General features: G+C 40.4%; 1 protein-coding gene across 8 annotated transcripts in view; it reads left to right on the top strand.

Moving 5' to 3' along the window:
* Window positions 1–12,020, top strand: part of NSD3 (nuclear receptor binding SET domain protein 3) — a 103,433-nt gene that overhangs the window by 84,592 nt on the left and 6,821 nt on the right. For 4 of the 8 annotated variants that reach the window (XM_070253068.1, XM_023630604.2, XM_023630607.2 and 1 more), the window contains 6 exons: window positions 953–1,155; window positions 1,856–1,968; window positions 2,765–3,034; window positions 8,151–8,267; window positions 9,803–9,944; window positions 11,282–11,388. In XM_070253068.1, the coding sequence (XP_070109169.1) occupies window positions 953–1,155; window positions 1,856–1,968; window positions 2,765–3,034; window positions 8,151–8,267; window positions 9,803–9,944; window positions 11,282–11,388 (952 nt within the window). Of the gene's footprint in view, window positions 1–952; window positions 1,156–1,855; window positions 1,969–2,764; window positions 3,035–7,415; window positions 7,499–8,150; window positions 8,268–9,802; window positions 9,945–11,281; window positions 11,389–12,020 lie in introns of all 8 variants that reach the window. The other 4 variants (XM_023630605.2, XM_070253069.1, XR_011433260.1 and 1 more) reach the window with 3 other exon arrangements.

Here is a 12,020-nt window from a genome sequence, read left to right on the forward strand (position 1 = left end):
GTGTATTCAAGTTCTGCATTATAAAGCTGGGAATGTGACCGTGCCATCATTTATCTTCTAAATAATAGTTAATTAAATAAATGGTTTTATTAGGCGTATGTAAAATAAGAGACTGAAAAATTTTAGTCTTTGTGTATTTACTGTTCATATTGATGATCTTATATCTACAAAAGCTTCGCCCTTCAATTCCTGACTTGCCCAATTGCTGGAAACTGCCCCGTGCGCCTCACAGATGGCTTCGTTTACTGACGGCCGTGGTAGTCATCACTGCATGAGACAGTTATGTTTTCATGCTGACCCATATCCCACGTTTATGATGATCTAAAATGAATTAGATTCTGAAATACACACTGGTATAAACCTAGTACATTTGACCAAAAAGTCTTTCCCCTGGTTGATTAGAGCGTCAGAAAATACTAGTTTGAATGGGAGTGGTCATTCTTTTTATCGCATCAGTTTATTCTTAAATGATTCCCTTGACTACTAGAAATAAACTTTTACAGCTTGAAAGACAATCTTAGTATTAAGAATGTCAACTTTGGAGAAAAACATGACTTTTCTAGTACTGAAATTGGGTTTGGAATAGTATTGGTAAATTGTAATTCCTAAGTTGGGTAACAAGTTCATTATTTTATTATTATGCTTTATAACTTGAATTCTCATGATATATATTCTTCTATAAATATCAAATACTAATTTTTTAAAGAAAAATTAGATTGGATGTTTAGGACCTCGTTGGTTTAGTCTGTGTTCACTGCTTCATTAGTTAATTCATTAATGAATATGTTTTTCAAAGATGTGTGGTTTGGATAGGATTAAAGATAGGGTGTTTTATTCCTTAGAATCTGAATGAAAATTGTAAACTACAAAACCATTTTTTCCTCCTGCGACAGCCATGTAAAGAATAGTGTGATTTTCCATCTTCCTGGTCTAAAATTGCTTTTGTTTTCAGATGGTGGCCAGCAGAGATCTGCAACCCCAGGTCTGTGCCACTCAACATCCAGGGCCTTAAGCACGACTTGGGGGACTTCCCTGTGTTCTTCTTTGGTTCTCATGACTACTATTGGGTACACCAGGGCAGAGTGTTCCCTTATGTTGAAGGAGACAAAAGCTTTGCTGAGGGACAGACTAGTATTAACAAGACCTTCAAAAAAGGTAAGTTGGATGATGTTTACGGTAGCTCAAAACTGAGATTCCAGTGTTGATTGCTCAACATCTGCTGAGTGGCATATGGCATGTTTCTGGTATTAGAGAATTTTCACCAGGTGTTATGATCCAGCATCTGTAAGTTTCCAGTCACATTAGAACCACATCAGAATCCAGTCAATTAAAGAAATACTTTTCAATATGGTAGACTGTACTGCATATATGAAAGGAGCTTCTTCAGTGATCTTTCTACAAACGTAGAGATTATTCTGGAAACAGTCTTTTTGGGAAGTGAAGCTCTTTTGCTACCGAAGAGCAGTAAAAGCTTCCCATGAAGACCCTTACAGCTGTTTTTGCACTAAGTGGCCAGGAAGACAGGCTTTCTGGGTAAGAGTCAAATGAATGTAAATCTCCTCCAAGGTAAAAAGCTGCTCTTCGGTTCACGTGGAAGCCTCTGAGCATTGGAGTAGGCCCTCATCTCTGGGGCAGCAGCTTGCACACACCACAGTGTTCAGCCATAAATGACTTACATCCTAGTTCAGTGTTACCCTGTCCTGGTGCTAAATGGTTATTTCCAGAATATAATTTTTAAAAGAAAACCCCAGACCAAGGTGCAGTGCAGGGGGAAGGCAATGTGAAACTACTCTCCTAATGGTTTTTGTTTGGTTGTTTTTTGGTCTTTATATACTTTGTTTGGTCTTATTGGCAGCACTGGAAGAAGCTGCAAAACGTTTCCAGGAATTGAAAGCACAAAGAGAAAGTAAAGAAGCACTAGAGATTGAAAAAAGCTCAAGAAAACCCCCTCCTTACAAACACATCAAAGTGAGTCTTCCCCCGTGAAAACATTGGTATTTGACAGCAAGATGAAATGCATTACACTCTTGCTACAGTCACGCGCTGCATCACGACATTTCGGTCAATGATGGACCCGGTAAACGATGGTGGTCCCATAAGATTAGTACCATAGCGCCTCGGTGTGTAGCAGGCTAGACCATCTAGGTTTGTGTAAATATACTCTGTGATGTTTGCATGACGACGATGAAATCACCTAATGACGCATCTCTCAGAACATGTCCCCGTCAATTAAGCAATGCATGGCTGTAGTTAGAAGGCCCTCTTTGACTTGTGAAAACTTTTGCTAATTATCACCCAGTCTTCTGTAAAACAAACTGAGAGCTTTTCTTGGGAGCATCCAGTGGCAGCATGGCTGCCTCGCTGTGAGGATGAGAGCTCCAGTGAGCCCGCTCGGAGCTCAGGGCAGCATGATTGCTGTGAGTCCTGTCCTTGCTCTGCCAGGTTATCCTGCAGCCAGACGAGGATACAGGGATTTAGGCCCTTTCTTCCAGAGAGCCCACAGTTGTTTTCAGTTATGGAATTTCCATCAACGGGTAGAAGAAGAAATACATGGGATAGATAAGTGAGAATTCGCATCAGGTTTTGATATTTTTGTCAGCTAAGGAGAGGCAGTTGCTATTCATGGCTTACTCATGGGGAAATTAAAATTAGAGAGCCTCTCTCAGAGTCACACCACAAGGCAGTGGCAGAGCCAAGAATAGCATGGCTCTTTCTGATGTTCCTGTTCAAATTCCTCCCTCCTGTTTGTGATTTTGTTTCCTAGGCTAACAAAGTAATAGGAAAGGTACAGATCCAGGTTGCAGACCTGTCCGAGATTCCCCGCTGTAACTGCAAGCCAGCGGATGAAAACCCTTGCGGCTTGGAATCAGAGTGCCTGAACAGAATGCTGCAGTACGAGTGTCACCCACAGGTGTGCCCGGCTGGGGACCGCTGCCAGAACCAGTGCTTTACAAAGAGGCTCTACCCCGACGCAGAAATCATCAAAACAGAGCGAAGAGGCTGGGGCCTCAGGACCAAAAGGAGCATTAAGAAGGTAGCATGGGATGGGGTGGCGGTGGAGATGGAGGATCAGGACCCAAGACTCTTAGAGATGTGTCGAGGGACAAAATATATAGGGATTTATGGCAAAAGTTTGAAACTTTCCAAGTTGAGAGTTTACTACTTCTTGAGCAAAGAAAAAGCAGTAGGAAGAAGTAGTAATAAAATGCACATAAACTCTGGGTGTCCTGTGATTAGCCATAAAAAGGACAGGGGCATTGGTTCTTTTCGTTTTTTTTTTTTCCCTGCTGTATCTTCCCAACCCCCCGTACATAGTTGTATATCTTAGTTGCAGGTCCTTCTAGTTGTGGTATTGGTTATTTTCTATTTGAAATATTTTTTACTTTTAAGCAAAATAGATTTAAAAGACTTAGTAAAGGAAAAATAGTAAAACTAAGAACATACTGGGATAGAAACTAGCAAACCCAGGACTTCGCTCCATCATAATTCATTAGCCATGAAACCATGGCCAAGTCACGTAAGCTCCCAGATCCTCAGTTTCCTCATCTGTAAAGTGGACATCATAATCCCTGCCCTACATAGTTAAGGGTCATTGCTAGATTCACATTAGAGTCTGTGTGCAAAAGCAACTGGAAAAAGTTGAGATCTTTAGCACTTCTCGATTATCTTCATTCTTATACTTTGAGGCAGTTTTTTAAAGCAGTCTCTTTGTTTTACACAGGAAATCCATGCCTGTTGTAGAAAAAATTTTAAATGCAAATAACTCAAAGAAAAACAAAAATCACCAGTAAATTCCACTGTTCAAACAGTGACTCTCAAACGTGAGAGATCCTGAGAATCTCCTGGGGCTCAGTAAACAGTGGCTTGTGGAACTATCTAGGACAGGCCTGAATAATTGGCATTTTAAACCAAGTCCCCACCCTGCCCCCCCAACCCCCAACTTGCCTAATGCCAATATTTGGAAGCTGGAGATGTATTCGCTGAGAGAAGATGGACCTAGTGGGAATTCAAGTTACTCTGGACATTTTTCTCCCTTTTTAAAAAATCACCTTTGTAATTAAAAAATACCATTTAATGTAGTAAAGAAAATCAAACAATACAAAAAGATGATAAAGCATGAAATTCCTCCTTTATCCCTTCATTCCTGGTCTCCTCACTGGAGATGACCATTGTTAATAGGTTGGTATGTAGCCTTTTAGAACTTTTTCAATGCAATTGTAAACATAAACACATGTATACATATTCTTATATTCTATATTTGTAGAGTTTTTTACACATAAATATCATGCATATTTTTCCCACTTAATGAGTATATCATAAATATATTTTTATGGCAGTACATACAAGTTTGACCTCATTCTTTTTTAACAGTCTCATTATATTCCATAGTAAACTGTACCATAATTTAGCTAACCTATTTTCCAATAAATTTATATATATATATTTAACTCTTTAATGGACATTCTTGGTCACCTGTCTTCATGCACCTTTTCCTATAGGTTGAAACTCATTCGTTCAGCACATATTTGATAAGCTGCTTTTATGCACCAGGGACTATTCTAGGCACTTGGAAAACAATAGTGAACAAGACACCTTTGTGGGTCTGCTAGAGATGGGTAATAAACAGATATATAGTGTTGAGTACCACTAAAAGCTGCAAAGAAAAATAAAGCTGTCAAGGGGATAGCTGGTGACAGGACTGCTGTTTTCAATTGATTGGTTAAGGAAGGCCTGAAGAGGTGGCACCTGACCCAAGCGTGTCAGGGGAAAGCCATACAGATGCAGATGGAAGAAGAGCTTTTCAGGCTCAAGACAAAGCCAAGGATAAAGGTCTTAGCATGCTCCCAGAACAGCAAGAAAGTGAGTGCACCTGGAGAGCAGTGACAAGGAGAGGAGTGGGTAGGTAGGAGATGAGATGGGGGAGCCAGGGGCTAGATCACAGGGGGCCTTGTAGGCCACAGGATGGGAAACTTCTGGAGGATTTCAGTAGGGAGTGACTTGACCTGACGTGATGCAGTCATTTTTTATTGCTGCATAACAATATTACCACAAGCTTGGCAACTTAAAATGTAGCATACATTTTATGATCTCACAGTTTCTGTGAGTCAGGAGTCTGGGCAGTGCTTAGCTGGGTTCTCTGTTTAGGATCTCACAAGACTGCAGTCAAGGTGTCGACCAGGGCTGGATTCTCCTTGTGCCTCAACTAAGGAAGGACCTGCCCACCTGCTTGCGCGGCTCTTGGCAGAACTCTGTTCTTCACAGCTGTAGGTCTGAGAGCTTCAGGTGGTTTTCCTTCTGGTTTGTTGTCATCGTTGTTGTTTTGATGCTTTTAGCTTCTACAGGCTGCCCACAGTTCCTTGCCAAATGGGGTTCCCCAACATGGCTATTTGCTTCCTTACAGCCAACAAGGGACAGAGACCCTCCAGCAAGATGGATGTGAAAGTCTTAATGTAACAAACTCAAGTCATACATATGTCCTGTCACCTTTGTCATATTCTCTTGGTTAGAAGCAAGTCACAGGTCATGCTAACTCAAGGGGAAAGGATCACACAATGGCCCGAACACCAGGAGGCAAGGATCATGGGGGCCACCTCAAGTGTCTGTCCACCATACTTAGGTGTCAGAAGAATAACTTTGACTGTAGTTTGGAGAATTTATGATAATGGAGAAAGAGTGATGAAAAGGAGACCATGATAGTCCAGGAGAGACATGGCGAGGCGTGGACCACTAGGGTTAGAGTTGAACAGGAGAGGAGTGGTTAGATTTCTGACATTTTGAAGGTACAGCCTACAGGATGTGCCAATGCGTTGGATGTGTGGATTGGGTTGCTTGGTCCAAGGCCATCTGCATTTCACATATTGTTGTATAATGCAAAATTTCTGGTATTACTTTAATGCCATGCATATCACCCAGACAAATTTTTGCCTGTGATTTCAGGGGAGTTTTGAGGACGATCTTGAAATCTATCCAGTTTAATATCGTGTTATCACCTTGTAATAGTAGTTGCACTTATTCTAAAATGTATTATAGTTTATTAAGTTAATGATATAATCAAGAATCAGTGAGGATTATTCTGCCCTTTAGCACTTGAGAAATTGCTAATGTAAGCCAATTGGTCTTTTACACAAAATAGGTAGAAATATACAGTTATTGAAAAGCATACTCAAAAGACTTTGTGGCAACATGAAAAAGATTTTTGGTGCATTGAGAGGACAGAAGCCGCATGTGAAATTGAATGTACAGAGTCAGTCCTTCTTTTCACACATAACAAATTCCTGAAAACAGGTGCCAGAGTTAAACAAGGGACTTTCTGTTATGAAGTGGTATCTCTCCTAGAAATTAAAGAATATGTATTAAATACTGAATTACATCCTGTCTTTTTGCCACAGGCTTTAAGGACAGATGTCTAGCATTTTTTGAGTTCTTTATTTTGTCTTTTGTGTTCACAGTTGAATTCACAGTTAATGGTTTTAAGTCCAGTAAGCAACTCTGAGGCTAAAGATTTGTCACTTTTAGGACATGTAAAATATTTCTTTTACAAAATAGCTAGAAATATTTATTTACAATGGTATCAAGTTTATGAGACTTGCACGCCTCATGTTTGGTATCAACACTTCAATTTTTCCGTATTCACTCATTTTCATAGAATAGTAAATATAAACCATAATAAATGGTTCTCAAGCTTTTAAAGCCACAGAACCATTTCTTCCAATGAAATCTTACCCTTGAATCCCAGTATGTGGAAAAAGTGAAGTGGAGCTGATTTGGTTGAAATTCTGCTAAGTTTCCATTAAAGAAAACTTGCCATCAAATAATCAAGTAGAGTAACACTAGGTGGCAAGGCGGCCAAGATGGCAGTGAAATTGTCTACCTGTGAGGGCAGCAGTACCATGTGATGGTGCAAAACATCGTCCATCAGTTGATGTCGAAGTCCGAACTGGATGTAGGAAAGGCCATTTAAGGCTGACAGTACATAGTACACAAATGTGCAGATCCGTCCTGTCCTTCATGAGAAAGGACTGGAAGGAAAAAGGGGAGAAAATAAACTGCTCTGTTAGGATGCTGCAGTTATAGATGAAATGTTTCTTTTTCCAACCTAATTCTTTGTCACAGCTTGTACAATCAATAAAAATGGGAGAGACAAAAAGCTAGAGGTCAGCTTTTGTGGTGGCCGCTCCCCAGTGGGAACAAGTCCGTAAGCTCCCTGCAGCAGCCTAGCGGCGCGCGGCCAGGGCAGACTGCTGCGGGGGAGTTGGGTTGACGCCTTCCAATTTGGCCCAGTAACTTCTTTTCTCTTATTGCAGAAGTAACAATCTTTTATCTTTATCAATAGGGAAAGGTTAAATATTTTTAAGAACATTGGCTTATGTTCTTAATGATTTACCAAAATTAGAAAATATAGTACTTCTCTTTAGATGGCTGGTGCTTACTGTCAGCTCTGGAGGCTGGGTGCGCCTATAAAGGAGCAGCACAAGGGACCTCTGCGGAGACAGAACAGGTCTGTGTCTTGATTGTGGTGATGGCTACACAATTCCACACCTGATGAAATTCCATAGAACTACACCCATACACGAATGCATGTAAAATTGGGGAAATCTGAATAAGGTTTGTAGATTGTGTCCGTTTTCTGGTTTAATATTGTGCTCTAGTTATGTAGGAGGTTACCATTGGGGAAACTGACTGAAGAGTTCACGGATCCTCTCTGCACTGTTTTTGCAAGTTCCTGTGAATATCTATAATCACTTCAAAATAAAAAGTTTAAGTAAAAGGGCTCATTTGCGTCAGTCAGATCTTTTCCAGGTCTTACCCCTAAAGCTACAACAAACCAGTAAAAGTCTGTTAGAATATAGCTTCAGAGGCTTGAGTTAGCCTAGCCACAGATCCCAGTGAGATCCCATACTGGTGTCACTTGGACTGTAGAAATAATATTGTTGGCAAGGGAGACAGGCACTTATCACCTTCAGAGGCACCCATACAAGAGAAATAGACTATCTGAATGCCCGCGCATAACAACTGTTTGTTTCTAGGGTTGAAGTTATATTTCCAGGATTCTTTTGGGTTAATTCTCTGGATCATACATGTGGTGTTAAGGAATGCTGTCTAATATGATACACTGATTTTACATTTATATATCGCGTGCTTCTCTGCAGGGCGAATTTGTAAATGAATATGTTGGCGAATTAATTGATGAAGAAGAATGCAGATTGCGAATCAAGCGAGCCCACGAGAACAGTGTAACTAATTTTTATATGTTAACTGTTACCAAGGTAAAATTGCTTTTTTTTTGTAAGAAAAAAGGATTTTTTGTTTTTATTTCATGGTCTTAGGTTGAACTCAGTTTCCTCTAATTTGATTTTTTCAGGCAAATTATAATGATTTGCAGTAGCCAGTATGCTGTGTACTATGAGCTAATTATCCCAGAGTACAAATGAATGATTATTGAAAGCTTGCACATGTAACGTGAGACAGCACAGGGAGTGCAAAGACAACTAGGAATAGGGTTAACATATCTGGATCTTAGTCCCAGCTCTTCTTAGTCACTGAAAGACCTGGCCCTCGGTTTCTTTATCACTGAAGGAGAAAATCAGCTCTGTAATTCTAAGTTATAAACCACCATTAAAGTTCTAATTTAGCAAAAATCTAACTCTAAATTGTTCTGTATATTTAGACTTTTCTTTATGTGTTAGGAAAAAGAAATGCTGTCATAAGAAAATGACAGTACAACTGCTGGTTTAATACATGTCATGCTAAGTCCTGTTTGATGCACATGACATCCATTATCTCATTTAGTTTCTCTGTGGTCCTTTGATTGACAGAAGATAAGAAACTGAGGTCCAGCCCTGATAAGTGATTTGTTGAATATCTTGTTACAGTTTAATGAAGAGCCTAGACTAGTAGCCATGTTTCCCATGTCCCAGGCTATCTCTAAAACTGAGTCCGAATATCATTCACAGTAAGAACTAGTGATCGTTTAAAAGAAGGATTATTTTAACTGATACGTCATTGTTTGAAGGTTTTACACCTTTCATGAACATGTATTTCAGAAACATAACATGCCATTTATTCATGATCACTGATAGCCCCCTCGGTCCTGCCGTCACTGACAGTGACCCCTCCAACCATTGACAACACCAGGGAGGCGCCATCCCCTAGAGCTTGTCCAGATGGTCAGGGCTTAAATTCAGGGGGCCAAAATGTTGAGCTTTTTACACTATTTTGAACTTTAGTGTACGTAAAAATAGAACAAATAGATAACTACTGGAGCGTGCATCCCAAACTATAGCCCTTCCATCATCAAATCTCCGAGTTTCATTCTGAGGAGAAGTCTCTCATTTTTCCTTCTTCACTTTTTATGGCCTAGTCTCTCATCCGTCCACCCTCTACTGGTGTCACTTCTTGTTCAGAGTGGGAAGGAGGGCTGACAGCCAAATACCATGGTTCCCATTACAAGTAGCTATCTGAACTTAGAGTTCCTAATCAGAAAATACCTTTCCTAAAACTATAGCCAGGTAATCTTCTAAGTAGCATTATCGTATGGTATGTTTGTTTCTAGAAACGAACTTAAAAAGAAACTAAACCCCACTTTATCATGAATTGCTTTGACTTGAAGTTCATCAAATAAACTAGAGAACTTAGTAAACCTGCACAGAGATCACCACATTTTCAGAATTGTCAGCTATCAGACGTCAGCTGGTAGCAAAATGCTGCTGCCTTGTGGCTCTTGACTGAGGTGGATGTTTCTAAGACAGGCTGATACTTGGTTTCATGTCAAAGGTACCTTTCATTCCTTTTCTTTCTGAAGGACCGTATAATTGACGCTGGCCCGAAAGGAAATTATTCTCGCTTTATGAACCACAGTTGTAATCCGAACTGTGAAACGCAGAAGTGGACGGTGAACGGGGATGTCCGAGTTGGCCTTTTTGCTCTCTGTGATATTCCGGCAGGTAGGAAGGTAGCTGCTCCCCGTGGCCCCTCCCTAGGGAGCACGGCTTGAAGGCGGGACATACTTCAAGGGTTGATGCTCAAATATTTATTCAAATAAGATAAAGAGCTGTGTTTAGAATTGTTATCTGCCAATAAGAAGTAAAAAATCTGTATCCTGCAAAGAGAGAGAGGAGCCTTTATGTAAGAGGATATTACAGAATTCTGTCTCTCCCAGAACCTACTGAATTAATTGTCCCAATTATTGCTCTGTATAATGTAACCAGATGTTGAAGCTTTTGTTTTCTTTTTTGAAAGTATTAAAAGTAATTAGCCTGTGTTAACATCAACTGGCTTCTTGGTTTGTTTGTGGGGTTTTTTGGTTTGTTTTTTAACTTTGAAAGATCAATCTGTTTCAAATTAGACACAGAAAGCTTCTGAAGCCAGAGTTATTGCTTTCATTTTTCCTTACCCCTCCAGCATCTTAATAGCGAAACTTAGTTTCTCCTTTGTTAAGTTTGTAGAAAAATGGGTGACAGGAGAAATGCTGTAGCTAAAAGAGATTTAAACTATGTTTCTAGAAATCATTGTGGATTGTTCAAGCCCAGCTAGAAGAAAACTTGGGCCTCCTACTTTGAATCCCTTGATCTTTGGTGGATATTGTAAACCCACATTTTGAACTCTTTCTTTTTTTTTTGAGGAAGATTAGCCCTGAGCTAACATCTGCCGCCAATCCTCCTCTTTTTGCTAAGGAAGACTGGCCCTGAGCTAACATCTGTGCCCATCTTCCTCTAATTTATATGTGGGATGCCTACCACAGCATGGTTTGCCAAGTGGTGCCGTGTCCACACCCAGGATCCGAATTGGCGAACCCCGGGGCACCGAAGTGGAACGTTGGCACTTAACTGGTGCCACCGGGCCAGCCCCTGAACTCTTTCTGATCATAATATAAGGCATTAATTACTGGGAGTGGTATGGTCGTCACAATTCCACGGTCATATTGTTCATTTAGAAACTTGTGTAAATTAGCTTTAGAAAAGAGCTAAACTAGAACCCATTTTTCTTGAGCATAGATTTCAGATCTGTAGTCTCAATTACAGAGTTTCTGACCACTTTGATGAAAAGGATATGATGACTTTTGTAGAATATTTTTGCTGTGATCATTGGTAGATGGGGATGTTTTCCTTTAGCTTTGGGTTTGTTTGTTTTTTCCTTTTTCCATCACTGTCTTCAGTGTGGGACATTGGAGAGGGAAAAGTCTTCATGTCAGAATTATGTCTCTTTTTTCATTATGAGTATGTGTCTATGACAGCATTTCTCTTCTCCTTGAATATGAATAATTATTTCTCTTATGTTTTAGGGATGGAGTTAACATTTAATTATAACCTGGATTGTCTGGGCAATGGCAGAACGGAGTGCCACTGTGGGGCAGATAACTGCAGTGGTTTTCTAGGAGTGCGGCCAAAGGTCAGTTGTGCAGGGAGGGGCCCCATGCCAACAGGAATAAGGAGTGGGGCTATTGAAGAAGTTTGTTTATGGCCATCTCAGGAAAAGGCTGGCAAATGGGTACCTGGTTTAGTTTGCGGGTCATCAGTTGTATTTACCCAAAGTTTAGACTCTCTTTCCAGTGAAGCATCTTAGTAAGATCTGTTAGGTTCTGGAAATATATTTTTATTTCTGATTGAATTTTTTTTTTTTTAAAGATTGGCACCTGGGCTAACAACTGTTGCCAATCTTCCTTTTTTTTTTTTTTTTAAAGCTTGGCATCTGGGCTAACAACTTGCCAATCTTGTTTTTTTTTTCCCCCTGCTTTCTTTCCCAAACCACCTCCCCGCCCCCCCCCCCCGCCCCCGCCCAGTACATAGTTGTATATCCTAGTTGCGGGATGTAGGATGCCGCCTCAGTGTGGCCTGACGAGCGGTGCCATGTCCACGCCCTGGGCCGCCGCAGTGGAGCACGCGAACTTAACCACTCGGCCACGGAGCCAGCCCCCTTCTGATTGAATTTAAGTTAGCAAAATCCTTTTGAAAAACTTTTTTAAAAAATTCACAGTATACTAAAAACCACTGAATTATATACTTTAAAATGGCAAGTTTTAT

The sequence above is a fragment of the Equus caballus genome, chromosome 27 (genome assembly GCF_041296265.1).
Source record: "Equus caballus isolate H_3958 breed thoroughbred chromosome 27, TB-T2T, whole genome shotgun sequence".
Taxonomy (NCBI): Eukaryota; Metazoa; Chordata; class Mammalia; order Perissodactyla; family Equidae; genus Equus; species Equus caballus.